The sequence below is a fragment of the Alligator mississippiensis genome, chromosome 2 (assembly GCF_030867095.1).
Source record: "Alligator mississippiensis isolate rAllMis1 chromosome 2, rAllMis1, whole genome shotgun sequence".
Classification (NCBI taxonomy): domain Eukaryota; kingdom Metazoa; phylum Chordata; order Crocodylia; family Alligatoridae; genus Alligator; species Alligator mississippiensis.
This window is the reverse complement of record NC_081825.1, coordinates 77,742,032-77,757,347: the sequence shown is the minus strand read 5'-3', so window position 1 is coordinate 77,757,347 and position 15,316 is coordinate 77,742,032. Positions and strand designations below refer to the sequence as shown.

Below are 15,316 nucleotides of genomic sequence, written 5' to 3'. Positions count from 1 at the left end.
AGAGACATCTACATTGTTTTCAATAGCATTGAGCAGGTATAACTGAGTAACTCTATAATTGGAATTTAAAAAACAATTACGCCTTACCCGTTTTGGCTGTGAAGCTCTTTATGGGATTAAAAACCTGTTTGTCAAGCTTGTAAAATACTACGACTGAAGCCACAGAGGAAGCAGATCTGTTGAGTAAGAAGGCACTATTTTCTCAGTCACTTTTCAGACCAGAACCATGCTTTTAGTGTTCAAAGATGACAAGAATCCCATAGGGTAAATTTATACATTGAAACAGAAATTCCTTTTTTGATATTGCATACCAGCAAGGTTTCAAAAGAAATCTAACAAACAGACCATTGTAAATCTTTGTGAGAGGATTTGACAAGTTAAAGAAAAAAGCATGGCGCCTTCACTTTTAATAATGCAACTCAATTTTTCCACAAGCTCTGTAAGCAGCTAGCTTATTTTCAACCAGAGAGACTTACAGAAGCTACAGTCTCATTCTTTAAAATTCTCAGAACCCACAACACTGAGAAATTCTCAACAGTACTCAGGCTCAGATTACCAGGCAACATATTAATTTTCTTTTAGAACAGGGGTATCAAACTTGCCTTGGACCTCAGGCCAGACCCAGAACATGGGGCCTTCTTGCAGGCTGGATCCAGCCCAGCAATGGCAGCAGCAGAGCATGTAGCAGCAGCAGCAACAGCAGCATCTCCAACTCAGGATATGCAGCAGCAACTCCAGCACCCCGAATGCCAGAGCCACAGCTACCATCACCACATACCCAGCTCTGCCAGTGGCAGTTCCAGCTCTGTCTTCAGCAAGTAGGCCGACAACCAGGGAAATAGGGACATGGCAGTGATGTCAATCCCTCCGTTGCCCTACTACAGCCAAATTGCCGAAAGACTCCTGGATTCTGAGGCAAACCACTTTGCCCAACTACTGGTGGCCCACTAGTAGTCCAGGTCGAGCTGTGGGCCATATATTTGGCTGGGGCCCTGGACACAGCATGCATGTGCGCAGCTGCAGCATGCACGTGGCCAGGGATGCACAGCCAGGCAGCGTCGAGAGCAGCACTCTGCAGGTAAGTTTGTGGAGGGAAAGGGACATGGGGGAGTAGATCAAGGCCCCCACAGCAAGGGAGGGAGTGGGGCAGGGGGCGCTGCCCAGCCAGGGTGGTAAAGGGAACTTAGGGCTGGGGTGGGGAGTGCAACACCCATGAGCAGATCATCCAGGGGGCACAGGGGCAGCGGGGAGAGGGGGTGGCTCCCTGCTGTTGTACACACCCCCAGGGGAGGCTTGGAGGACATGTGCCCTCCCCGATTTGTGTGTGGGGCAGATGCAGGCTGCCCACTCTGGGCTCAGGGCTCTCCATGCTGCTGCCTTTGCCCCTGGAGCCACATGCTGGCTGCACATCCCCTGCCCATCTGGCAGCAGTGGCAAATTGTGCCTTCTGCTGCCGGATGGGTAGGGAATGCGTGGCTGGTGGGGGGCTCATGAGCAAGAGCAGCAGAGTGGAGAGCCCCAAGCCCACAGCAGACAGCTCTCACCCACCCTCACCCCGCTCCACTCGTTAGAAGCATCCCTGTGCTTAAAAATGGTGGTGGAAGTGCTTGAACTAAAGCAAATTTGACGAGCTTTAGTTCAAACACCCACACTGCCATTTTTAAGTGCTGGATGGTGATCCCCTGAATGAGCCGCCCGCAGTTCTGTCCCACTCCCCGCCCCACCTCCAGGGTCCCATTCACCACAGTGTGCGGTGCACTACCAAGCCACGCTGCACCTGTACCATGGGGCAGCTGCCATGTGGGTGCAAGATGGGGGGGAGGGGAGATCCCCACTGCCCCCCGCTGCACGGGGGGCGCTCTGCCACAAGTGCCCAGAGGCCCCAATCACCACTCCTGAAGCCGGTGAGTACAGGGTTTTGGTTTGAGTTTTTTTTGTTTTTTAAGTGCCAGGTCTAAACTGGAGCTGGGCAGAGGATGGGGCCCAGGCAGGGCAGCTATGGGGGCTTCTCTCGTGGCTCCCTCCGCCCGGGGAGAGAGAGGCACAGTCGGAGGCACCCAGCTGTGCCTGCCTCTCCCCAGCCAATCTGAAATCAATGAATCTGTCCGAATCAGTGCCGAATCAAATTACCATCCTCCGAGTTGGCTAAATCTGAATCGAGTACTTCCCTATTCACACAGGCCTAATATATAGTGTAGGGAGAAGGAAATCAGAACCCAAGGTCAGGAGAGTACCCTCATTACTGGGTGAGTTGCTCCCATGAATCTTGCATTCCTTTATATACAAGCAGCACAACCCAACTCCCTTTCTGAGACTTAACTTCACTGGTCATTCAAACCACCAGCAGAGAAGCCTCAGCTTAAGTTTTATTTTCCTAGTTCGTCCTGGCAAAGTAATTTTACTCCAAAGATTCAGAGCCAGTAAACATTACTCAAGTAAAACAATTATTTAGTCACAAAGTATTATTTGCGATGTAAAACAAACATAGATCGATGGATGTACAAGCTGCTAAATGGAATACAAGACAGCATTTTAAATGAAGAAAGTGAAAATTAGTGCCCAAAGGTTTGATTCTGAAGAACTGCATGTGCAAACTGAAAGTATCTCACACTCCTAACAAGCTACCAAGCTCATGATTTAATCGGGATAAGATGCCAAATAAATCTAATTGGTATCTCAAAAGGAAACAATGTAATGTTCATAATCCATCCCCAGAGGCGTATGAACTGTCACTTTTGTTTATATCAGTAACTGAATCAAATTGGGTTTGCTGATGTGGCCAAGAAAAGAAAATATATTTCTAGCGTTAACTGACTTTGCTTTCAGAAAAATACAACTTTCAAAAAGAAGGGGAAAAAAAGAACTGTCTAGAAGTTAACTGGAGAAAAACCTATGTTTATTCTTATCTCATAAGCAATATATGTAAAAAGGAAAAGTATGTTTCCTACAATTTTGAAATGTTTTTATCTTCTTGAAGTGGTCATAACAGAGTTAATGAAAATATGGCTTCTGATGCTGATCTGTTAGCTGAGGCATCTGAAATACCAGTTCATATACTTTCAGTTATCTTTGATTTCTTAGATTCATAGATGTTAGGGTCGGAAGGGACCTCAATAGATCATTGAGTCCGACCCCCTGCATAGGCAGAAAAGAGTGCTGTGTTTAGATGACCCCAGATAGATGCCTATCTAACCTCCTCTTGAAGACCCCCAGTGTAGGGGAGAGCACCACCTCCCTTGGGAGCCCGTTCCAGACTTTGGCCACTCTAACTGTGAAGATGTTCTTCCTAATGTCCAGTCTAAATCTGCTCTCTGCTAGCTTATGGCCATTATTTCTTGTAACCCCCAGGGGTGCCTTGGTGAGTAAAGCCTCACCAATTCCCTTCTGTGCCCCCACGATGAACTTATAGGCAGCCACAAGGTCGCCTCTCAAACTTCTCTTGCGGAGGCTGAAGAGGTCCAGGTGCCCTAGTCTCTCCTCATAGGGATTCGCCTGCAAGCCCTTAACCATACGAGTGGCCCTTCTCTGGACCCTCTCCAGGTTATGCGCATCCCTCTTGAAGTGCGGCGCCCAAAATTGCATGCAGTATTCCAACTGCGGTCTGACCAGCGCCCGATAGAGGGGAATTATCACCTCCTTGGTTCTGTTCGTCATGCATCTGCTGATGCACAATAAAGTGTCATTAGCTTTTCTGATGGCTTCGTCACACTGACGACTCATGTTCATCTTGGTGTCCACTAGGACTCCAAGATCCCTTTCCGATCCCGTGCCACCAAGCAGGTCATTTCCTAGGCAGTAGGTATGCTGGACATTTTTCCTCCCTAGGTGCAGCACTTTGCATTTCTCCTTGTTGAATTGCATTCTGTTGTTTTCCACCCATATGTCCAACCTGTCCAGGTCTGCTTGTAGTTGTTCCCTGCCCTCCGGTGTGTCTACTTCTCCCCACAGTTTTGTGTCATCCACAAACTTGGACAGAGTACACTTCACTCCCTTGTCCAAGTCGCTGATGAAGACATTGAAGAGTATCGGTCCAAGGACCGAGCCCTGCAGGACTCCACTGCCCACACCCTTCCAGGTCAATACCGGCCCATCCACTACGACTCTCTGGGTACGACCCTCTAGCCAATTCGCCATCCACCGGATTGTGTAGTCATCCAAGTCACAGCCTCTTAACTTGTTCACCAGTATGGGGTGGGATACCATATCGAAGGCCTTCCTGAAGTCTAAATAAACGACGTCAACCCCTACTCCTGCATCCACGTGTTTTGTAACCTGGTCATAAAAAGAGACTAGATTAGTCAGGCATGATCTACCTGCTACGAACCCGTGCTGGTTTCCCCTCAGCGTAATTTTTCCTGCCGGGCTCTCGCAAATATGAGCCTTGATAATTTTTTCAAAGACTTTGCCTAGAATGGAGGTGAGACTGACTGACCTATAGTTGCCTGGGTCCTCCTTCCTCCTCTTCTTGAAAATGGGGACCACATTGGCCCTTTTCCAGTCCTCTAGGACCTGGCCCGTGCGCCATGAGTGTTCAGATATTCCCGCCAGTGGCTGTGCAATGACATCAGCCAGTGCCTTCAGTACCCTCAGATGGAGCTCATCCGGGCCTGCCGACTTAAACGCATCAAGTTCCTCTGCACCATCTCAGGGTCTACGCTTGGTAGTCTGGCACCCTGCTGCTGTCTCTCTACAATCCCAGTGAGAGATTTGTCTTGCCCCTCGCTTAGGAACACTGAGACAAAGAATTCATTGAGGAGCTCAGTCTTGTCCCCCCTGTCTGTCACCAATTGCTTATGCCCATTTAGTACAGATCCTATTCCACCCTGGGCCTTCCTTTTACTCCCTATATAGCTAAAAAACAATTTTTTGTTATCCTTAACTTGGGATGCCATCCTCAGCTCCATGGTAGCTTTGGCCTGTCTAACTGCCTCCCTACAAGAGCGAGCAGAGGAGGTATACTCCTCTTTAGTAATCTCTCCCCGTTTCCACTTTTTATATGCCCCCCTTTTGGCCCTTAGGCTGCCCTGGATTTCTCTGGTCAGCCAAGGAAACCTCTTGGCCCCTTTCCCCCTTTTTCCCCGCATCGGGATCGTCTCCCTCTGTGCCCAAAGCATCATTCTGTTAAGGCACAGCCACCCTTCCTGGGCTCCCATCTCTTCAAAACTCTTACTCTGCAATGCATCCTAGAATTTAATGTCAGACTGCCACAAAGTTAAAACCACAAATTAAAAGCATAAGATAATCAACAAAATAATACTCAAAATATATCAGCCTCACCTCAGATCTTTAAGGTCTTTGGCTCTAGCAAGTTGTCAAAAGAAACAAATTTCAAGTACCTTATTATAGGAGATAGCTTTGATACTGAACATGACACATTTGATCACAGAAACAGGCAGAAAGAAAGTCACTCAATTGCTTCTATGGATATAAAATAAGAGACTTGGCCTCTCCAACAAGTGGATTCCAGATAATTCAGGGCTCTAAAGACTACAACAAGTACTTCAGCTTTATTCCCTGTCTTCTACATATCAAGGTAACCAGCTAGGGCGTTTATGGGGAGAGATGGTCAGGAATCAAAAAAAAGCAAATATTGAACAAATGCAGCATTATGACCACGCTTATAGCCTACAGGTTTCACTAGGTCATTTTTGGATGAACAATAGAGTAACTCTGAGCACTCCGTATGAGCGAACTGAAAACAGTTTCAAATGAAGCCCTGAAAAACCTCTGACACAGCCACAAAGATAATGGTAATTATTCTTCACACCCCTCTTTTCCTATGCCACACTCAAAAGTGAAGTGCTTTCTAGATAAATGTCTATAGCTACAAAACTAAGGATTCCTATACAATCTGCAGTAAATATACAGAAATCAAGAGACACACCACATACTTTTCTAAGTATATGGTCTGGCGTAAAAAGCTCTAAATTACTAGAACTGAATGCCATCAGCTGGACAGCAGGGATGCTATTCAATTACCGACTCTCAATAGTATGATAACTTCCATTTATCATATACTCTGCAAAATTCTGTACTCCAGTTCAGCAGTGCTTTAGACTTTACAGCATGAAGTCTTTTAATTATAAAAAATGTAGTCCAATTAAATCTAAAAATTATCATCAGCTACTTGCATTGGAATAATAACCAGAAAGTTCAGGAGTTGGAGCTCATTTCCCAAACCATTGTACAAAGGTGGTCTAAAAAAACGCCTCCGTACAGTATTAAGCAAAACTGTAAACTCTAATGTCAAGACACCAAAAGAACACAAATCTGGAGGGGTGAATAGGGGAATGACGTAATAGGGAAGCAAACAGATCTTACACAGAAAGCAATGTTTCCAGCTTAAAATCTTCTGAACATTTACCATCAAAAAATTAGTGACTTAAAAAAGAGTGTTTCTTGTAATCTTGATAATGATCGTATTCTGGTTTAATAAGTGTCTTGCTTACAAAGAATTAATTTATTCAGCTAGCAAGAGAGTTGTATTAATAACAATATGCATCCTCTAGTTTAGAATTAGTTCTAGGTAACTGAACTACAGATGTTTCCTGAACTTACAGTCTTTCCATGCACACGTTTCCATTAAAGTTAATAAGACACATCTTTACATCAAGAACTTCAGGAGCTCTTCTTTATGTCTGTTAACTGTGGTGTTTAAAAAATGGTCATTACAAAAAGCATGCTAAGCTGTAAACTAATACAGCAGATCTTTAAACCCAAGTGGATGCTCACACTTTTAGATTACTCCATCGCCACCCCTCCTTCTTCATTTCTACTCATGAAGTTTAAATGTGAATAAACATATCCTTAAGCACCTTGTATTCATGCACTTTTACATTTTTGTTCTTGACATTTTGTCAGGATAGTATGTTTCAAAATCATGTGTAAGTTATGGTCATTAAAGGTTTGTATCTTGGTCGACACCCCTGTTACTCCACAAAATTCATTTAATTGTAGCAGAATATTCAAAGAAACTGCATTTGTAGTCACCACCCTTTTGCCTATGGGCTAATACTAGGGCAGAAGGGGGTTTCATCATGGTTATCTTATTCTGTTTCAGCAGGAAACATGGAATTATGGGAAAAAGTGGAGCGTGGTCATCCCTGTGGCCCTATCCTCCCTTCATAGCACCTCGGGTAGCTAACAACAGCTAGAGACAAGTCCGGACTGCAGAAGGCTGAGACTGTTCCCATCTCTACCATCATTCAGTCGAAAATGGCTGATTTGAGCCAGTACCGCATTCATAAAATTTCAGGCCTTTCATATCCTAAAAAGAGATGGTGATCCCCTTCTAACTGACAACTGTAGTCACTTGTCTCAGCTGAACCCTGGTATCTTCTCTGTGTGCGGACCGGGGGCGAGCCGGGTCTGTCTTTGCGCACGCGGGCTGTGGCCAGCAGCCCGGGCACGCGGGGCCAGAAAGGACCATGCGGCGGCAAGGCATGCACGGGCTAGAATTAGTCACAGAGGCGTAATGGTTGATTTAAAGATTATTTACTTACATCCAAGATGGTCGCGGTATAGGCTGGACAGTTTCCAGGTGCAGCTCTGCTTAAATCCTCGTTGGAGGACTACGACAAATTCGGTTCTTTGGCCCCGGAGTTGTTAAGGCTCCGCGGGTTCGGTAATTTCTTTCCCACGGAGTTGTCGAAGCTCCGTGGGTTCAGTTCGGTTCTCTGGCCCCGGAGTTGTTAAAGCTCCGTGGGTTAGAATCCTTAGTATATAGGAAAGGGATACGTCTAGGATTGCGCTCGGTGACGGGGAGAGGCCAGAGGCTGTTTAGACCTCTGTTGCCTTCTTAAGAAATGCGTCGGGTCCATAAGGATCCACAGCGCTTAGAGATCTTCACGCTCTCTAACTGATTTCTCTCCAACTTGGGCGGAAGCCACCCAAGCTCTTTATACGGCTAGCAAGCCAAATCGCTAGCCGCCACGTGTGCATATATTAGAATCGGCCAATAATGTGGCACGAATCGTCATACAAATGGCGGGAACTCCTTTGCACCGTGCATTTCTGAGATGCAAAAGAAATGCACCATGCAAAGAAAGCTTCAAATTGGCGGGAAATTCTCCATTGCACCAGGGTTCTCTTCTGCAGCAGAGAACTCCACCGTGCAAGGAAGCTGCAATTTAGCGGGAACATAATTTAGCAGCGCCGAAGCACACACAAACAAAAAAATCACAACTTTGGGTTGTGACACTCTGCAGCAAATCAGAGAACTAAGAGCAGATACTTTTAAACTAAATGATGTATTGGGGGCTGAGTTTAAAGCAACAAAGATGAACAATCAACAGAAAAAATTAGTGCCATATCTGCAATTTGTCTTGGCTAATAGTACGAGTTCCTTTTTAGTTTATCAAACTGTTCATTCATACATATATCTTAGGATCCAAGCTGCAGAGAATAAACCTACCAAAATCATGGTGTTTAACTGTTATACTAGTATTGTTAAAAAGATGTATTTGTACACCTCTTCTAGTCTCTTATTTGTTTTGAATGTTTAGAAAACAGGAAAGACTTCAATTATACATAAAATTAAGTTCATGTTCAAAATTTAAATCAGCATCCTGGTAGGAACCGTTTCCTATAAAAGAAGTGTCTTCTGAGTCCTCCATTAATGAAAACTGTATTCAAGTAGTTTGTTCACTCTTATTTTCTTTACAAAGGTAAATGGCTTCCCTGATTTTGATGGTTTAAACATTTACTCAGGCCCAGTCCTGTAAGCACTTTCATACTTTACAGTAGTTTCACCGATTTCAGTGGAATTACTCACATGAGTAAAAATAAGTACAAATCCTTGCAGAATCCGGAACAAAAATGATGTGTTGCTATTAAATAAGATCTTTACACGACTCCTACTGAAGTAAAAAAAAATCTCCCATTAACCCAGTGGTATGTAGCTGGTACCTCAATAATCTAGGTCAGCAAAGCAGTATGGTGCCAATACACAGGCCAGATCCAGCATGGGGTCACTATTCCCCTGCTGCTAAATTTCCAAACCAATGGGGAACAGACAACACAGCCTCACAGCTTTCACTCGGGTATAACTGCAGAAAAATAATAAAATAATTCTTCCGCTACAAAGAATTCTGAAGAACCACAGCATGTCAGGTTTTTGTTTTTGTTTTTTGTTAAACACCATGAATTCCTATTTGAAATCTCTGGGTTTATCTTGTGAATCACATGTAGGTTTTTGCACACCTAGTAAACTAATATTGTGAGGCATCTGCAGCACCATTAAAAGGATCTCATGGCACCCTGGTAGAGAATCACTAGTCTAATGGTTAGATAAGGGTTTGATAATAAAGATTAATTCTACTGCGCATTTCTGTAGAGGCAGTGCTCCAAAACGTCACTTTCAGCTATATAAAGCTGTGTCAGGAAGCAGTTACTTTTAAAATTTGCCATATACCAGTTCTAGGACATGCATGGACACAGCTATAATTTCTCATCTTTAAAAAAAAAAAAAATGCATAGAATGGAAGTAATTTGTTGCACAGTGATTAAGTTCATATCAAACAAGCACTGAACAAGTTTTGCCTTTTTACATCTAATTTGATTAAATATTTAAAGACCCATATGACAGGCCAAGATCAGTGCTATAGTAATGCAGATAAATCATTCTCTAGTTGTATGCATTTATGTCTGAGGACAGCAAGTTACCCAAACTGGATCTTGAAAAGTGTGGTTGAAAATAACCACATACATACTTTAAGCTAGGTGAGCATGACATCATTATCAATCACCAAAATTATGCACCAGGAATAAATCTAGCAATATGTCATTAGCATTTTCTGGTTTTAATTCAATCCCTAGAGAAGCAAACAAACCTCACTGTGCCTTCAGATCTGATCACCTTTCCGCATAGTGAAATTCTGCCTCCATTGAGAAAATGCTCACATTGAATTCAATGGGGCCCAGGTTTCTACCCTTTGATCTTTGAATTCATAACAAAGAGGACTGGTCAGTTGGTTTGTACAAACAATCATTCTTTACAGCATGTAGGTGCCACAACTTTTTCCAGTTTGCAAAGACCAGGACTACAGTATCAGAATCTGGTCCACTGCCAGTTATGCTGATTTGTTCTCCACAGGCAAGTCAGACATCGAGATGTTAGACGGCCACAAAACTAAGGGATCAAGATAAGAGAGACAAGTGCGACATCATATTTCATGCAAGTTTGTTTGTTTGCTGGAGTACTGCAGTTTCACAGCCTTGGTGCTGGGGATGGATTGAAAGAGTGAATAAAAGAGTCCCATCATGGCTGTTGCAATTGCTTTATAACTCTCCACTAGGCATAAGTCTCTCACACATCTGCCTCCCTTTATGCAGGCTGGTCTACCCATGCACTTTTGCTAGCAACGGCGTTCTGGCAGCAGAAACAGCCTAGTGTACTTAAGGAATCTCTCAAACTTCTTTTTATCCTCCAGCAGCACTTGTCATATCCTGACATTGTGCTAAATCCCAGGATAAGATTTAGAAGCTACCAGCTGCTACGCTGTAGTCAGCCAGGGGGGAGGGGTAAAAAAAAATGAACAGGTACAAGAATGCAGAGCAGGAGAAGATATAACAGGCAGTAGATGTGTAGGTGCAGGGAGAATACCAGGGATGGATGGTAGAAGGAATCAAAACTTGTGGCAGAAGGGTCTCTTTTATTAGACCAACTAGATATTTGCACATACAAAATAGTCTTTATTTGCAAGCTTTCAGACACAGGCAGCCTTCATCAGGCATAGGAGATTGCAAAGATTGTAAAAGTTCTCCTAGGTAGAAATGAAAATTCATATTTCACAGGAAAGCTGAAGCTGTGGTTAAGGGGTAGATGGGGAGGTTCAAGTAAAATAAACCCGGTGGCAGGGTAAATGAGAGGACAGGCAGTGCTCAGGCAGGCAACTGTCCCAAAGACTTCCAAGTAAAGGGTAGAAGTGTTGCCCCTCACTTCCGCCTGAAATTCCAACATCTAAATGTGGAACAAATAAAGATTAGTTCAGAAATAAAATCCTAGTCTTAGTGCACCCCAGCACAAATTTGGTGATGGCAGCAGCAATCCCTCACAGTTAAGGATGATCAGGTCAAGTAAAGGGTTGTAGATGCCACACTACACAGCTATGCAAACCCTGGATCCACCCTATTTTTGGCTCCCACCCTCCAAAGCCCATCGCGGAGGAGAGAAGCAGTTTTCCTTGCGTTTCTCCAGCACTTGCAGCATTGACATTGCTCGAAAGCAGCCTCTCTCAAGCCGGTGGTGGGGGTGTGAGAATATATGGAAAGGGTTGCAAACAAACTTTAGGAATGAAGCAAACTTTCAACATAGATTCTCCTTGAAAGGAGAAAAACCAAGGCAAGCGTGGCTTTTCCCTTGCAGGCCAGCAGACCCAGCCTGCAAGGGGCTGCTTGGGCCTCACACGCTGGTGCTGAGGCCTGGGGTTCGGGGGGGCAGCGGGTCAGGGGTGAGGGGCACCAGGTCGGGACTGGCCATCGATGGTTAAAAATGGGTCCCGCTACAAAAAAAGGTTGAGAAGCACTGGTCTAAAGGGTTGTGCCCTTCCCTCCAGTTTGGCAGTGCTCCCAATATGCTGGGAGCCAGACTGAGGCTCCTAGAGAGGCTGCGACGCAAAATAAAGCCAGACGGCAGAAATGGAGGGGAGGCGGCAAACCTGGGTCAGCCCCAGGACAGCTTTCGCAGCTCCCTCTCTTACCAAAGCATGGCTGTGGCGGGGAAGCCGAGACGACTGCCCTGCCCTGCCAGAAGCCCAGCGCCACCCTTCAGCTTTTCCACGGGGGCCAAGATCCAGCATTTGGAGCCCCCCCCCCGGGAAGGGCTCAGGGGCCGGAGCTTTGCCTCGCCCATACACGGCTGCTTTGGTAGCGGCTCGAGGTGGTTTGTGCCCCCTCCCCCGGAGCAACTCCGGAGCCTGCCTTCTCCCCCTCGCAAAGTTTCCAAACAAGCCCAAACTCGGCGCGGAGTCCCCAGGTGGGCTCCGGGCCACTCACCCATTGTGCCTCAGTGCCCGGCTGCGGCGCGGGGCTGCTCCGCTCGGCTCGGCTCGGCTCCTCCCGGGCGTCACAAGCGAGGGCGGGCACAGGGAGTTCTCCCGCCCCCGCTCCACCTGCCCCGGCCTCCCGCAGGGCTGGCCCCCGAGGCCACGGTGCAGCTTGCCCTCGCGGTCCCCTCTGCAGAGCCGCCGAGCTCCGCGCCTTGGCACCAGCCCCTCCCGGGACAGCCCGCCCCGCCTGCCGCCGACTCCTCGCCCCGCTCCCAGGCGGCCGCCCTGCTCCCCTTGCCTCATGGGGAAGCGAGGCACAAAATGTGGTGGGAGTATGGAAAAGGCTCCTAAGCCCCTGCTTGCTGTGCTCCCCCCGAGCCAGACAAGAGGGGAAATATGAAGAAGGCAAGTCTTGCCTTCCTCTCCTCTGCTTGGGGCTTGTTCCAAAAACTGGGGGCTTCATCCTGCTCCCTCTTGAGTGAAGTGGAATCGTTGAGGTCCCACAGGGAACAGCGACAACTATGAGTAAGGGCCCTTCTCCCAAGTCTAACCCTTATCACCGCATTAAAGTACAAGTTTCCTTATTTGTGTCAGGGGTGTTGGTTAGAGCCCTGTTGGTCTAAGGCAGCGGTTCCCAATCCGCCGTACGGTTACCATCCTTGGCGACACATAGCAGGTGAATGTGCACACCACCCTGAAATCGGCCGTGCACACCCTGGAAGCGCCAGTCGCGAAACCAGAAGTGCCGGTGGAAACACATTTCTGGTTTCGCTGCTGCTGTTTCCAGGCTTGGCAATCGGCCACTGGGGGAACCCCCCGTCCCAATCTGGTGCCGCGAGACTTGGGAGGCACCAGTCACCCATGGGTACCTCCAGTGGTACACAGACAACCCATCAGTGGTACGCATTAACAAATTTATTATGTTTACTTTATTTGACAAAAATTTGCTGGTGGTACTTAAGGTTGTATTGTTTTAAATGGGTGGTGCGCAATCGGTCAGAGTTTGGGAACCACTGGTCTAAGGACATAGGCAGACAAGGTTCTCTTGGTAAATGTGATATTTTGTTAGACCAATTAAATAGTTGGAAAAATTGTTCTAACAACAGAGATCACATTTACCCAAAGAACCTTGTCTGCTCATTTGAGTCACGTGCTTTCTGGTCTTTTGCATGCAAAGTATCCTTCAGGCATAGAAGGCAGGTAGATTCTCCAAGAGCTTTCACCTTGTTTCAGAAAGGCTTGGTGTCCTGTCATTCCCCCCCCCCCCCCAATACCAGTCTGCAATGTTTTGTGGGGGGTTTACATTATAATTCACTATAAAATTAATCCACTAAGGTTACACATGACAAAAAAAGAACTACTACTTCTAGCCATGTTAATGCCAACAGCACTCCTATCTCTTTTCATACAGATAGAGCTATTCTAAAAGATTAGAAGGAGGTTTACCTTCCAGTTGTTACTCCTGAATCTGCACAGTTTTGCAAGTTGTGCAAGCAAGAGTCCATATGATCTATTTGTCTCAGAGTTAAAATACGTGCTTAGGTATTTGGAAAAGCTGAAGAAACCCAATTAATCATTATTTGGCACCTCATGCATTACTGCACAGGGTTTTACATTCACTTCACGTCTGATAAATAACTTAAGGCACAAGGTACAATGAATCAACTTCAAAGGGAAGCTGGGAGACAGTGACCATGAGCTGATCACTTTCACTATCCACCATAAAACTGCAAAGTCAGTCAGCTTCAGGAAAGCTGACTTTGACAAGCGCAGGAGGCTTGTTGACCCAAAGGGGAGGGGAGTTCAGGATGAGTGGTTGCTCTTCAAGGGAGCAATCCTGAAAGCACAAGCAATGTCTCAGAGGAAAGGCAGCAAAAGGACACAGGAGCCCCCTTGGCTCTGCGGGGAACTTGTGGACCTTCTGCATCTAAAAATAAAGACCTGTAAAGGATGGAAGACTGGAATCACCTCAAAGGAGGAGTCTTCTGCACTGGTCCAGACCTGTAGGGAGCGAACCAGGAAAGCCAAGGCTGTAACTGAACTCCAACTGGCTACACATATCAAAGACAATAAAAAGTCCTTTTTTAGATATGTGGGGAGCCGGAGGAATAGCAAGGCTAACATTGGACCCCTGCTCAACGAAATGGGACAACTGACACCCAGGAAAAAGCCAACCTGCTTAAGGAGTATTTTGCGTCAGTTTTTCCACCAGCCCCAAGGGACAGCCCTGCTCAATATGGTACGGGACAGCCAGGGTGAGAGAGAATTGCTACCCCACATCATTGTAGACCATATGAAGGAACACCTTGAGAGGCTGGACACCTTCAAGTCAGCTGGCCCAGACAGTTTACACCGCAGGGTACTTAGGAGCTGGCAGGCATCATAAATCCATGACAGTGGCTGAGTTTTGAGAACTCATGGCACTCAGGTGAAGTGCCTGAAGATTGGAAGAAGGCCAATGTGGTGCCTATTTTCAAGAAAGGGAGGAAACTAGATATGGGGAACTACAGGCTTAGGGAAGATCTTGGAAAAAATTATCAAAGAGACCATTCTTGACAAACTGGCTGATGGCAACATCTTGAGGGATAGTCAACATGGGTTAGTTGTGGATAGGTCTTGCTTGACCAATCTCATTTGCTTCTATGACCAGGTCATGTATCACCTGGACAAGGGAGAAAAGATTGATGGCATATATCTTGATTTTTAAAAAACCTTTTGATCTGGTGTCCCATGATCTCCTCATGGAAAAATTGGCCAACTGCAGCCTCGGCTACATCACAGTCTGATGGCTGGGGAATTGGCTCTGAGGTCGGACCCAGAGAGTGGTATTTGATGGGAGTAAATCTTCGTGGTGCACCATGATCAGTGGGGTCCCCCAAGGTTCCATCCTTGGGCCTATACTCTTTAACATCTTTATCAATGATGTGGACATGGGTATCAGAAGTAGACTGGCCAAGCTCGCAGATGACACCAAATTTTGGGGTAAAGCATCCACACTTGAGGATAGGATGGTGATCCAGGCCGACTTATTTCATAGACATTAGGGCTGGAAGGGACCTCGGAAGATCATCGAGTCCAGCCCCCTGCCCAAAGGGCAGGAAGTCAGCTGGGGTCATAGGATCCCAGCAAGATAAGCATCCAGTTTGCTCTTGAAGGTGTTCAATGTAGGCGCTTGAACCACCTCCGGACTTAGGCTCAGAAATGGCTGGATGAAAATCTGATGGTGTTCAACACCAAAAAATGCAAGGTTCTCCACCTTGGGGAAAAAAACCTCCACAGCACGCTTATAGGCTTGGCAGTGCTATGCTTGCTAGCACCATGGTCGAAAG

At 46.3% G+C, this 15,316-nt stretch overlaps 1 protein-coding gene across 4 annotated transcripts in view; it reads right to left on the bottom strand.

Annotated features, from left to right (window-relative positions):
* The window catches only part of GPM6A (glycoprotein M6A), a 419,024-nt gene extending 406,853 nt beyond the window's left edge, over nt 1–12,171 (bottom strand). For 2 of the 4 annotated variants that reach the window (XM_014600918.3, XM_019481378.2), the window contains exon 1: nt 11,995–12,165. In XM_014600918.3, the coding sequence (XP_014456404.1) occupies nt 11,995–11,998 (4 nt within the window). In that variant the 5' untranslated portion in view covers nt 11,999–12,165. Of the gene's footprint in view, nt 1–11,994 lie in introns of all 4 variants that reach the window. The other 2 variants (XM_019481375.2, XM_014600919.3) reach the window with 2 other exon arrangements.
* Nucleotides 12,172–15,316: the final 3,145 nt, after the last annotated feature.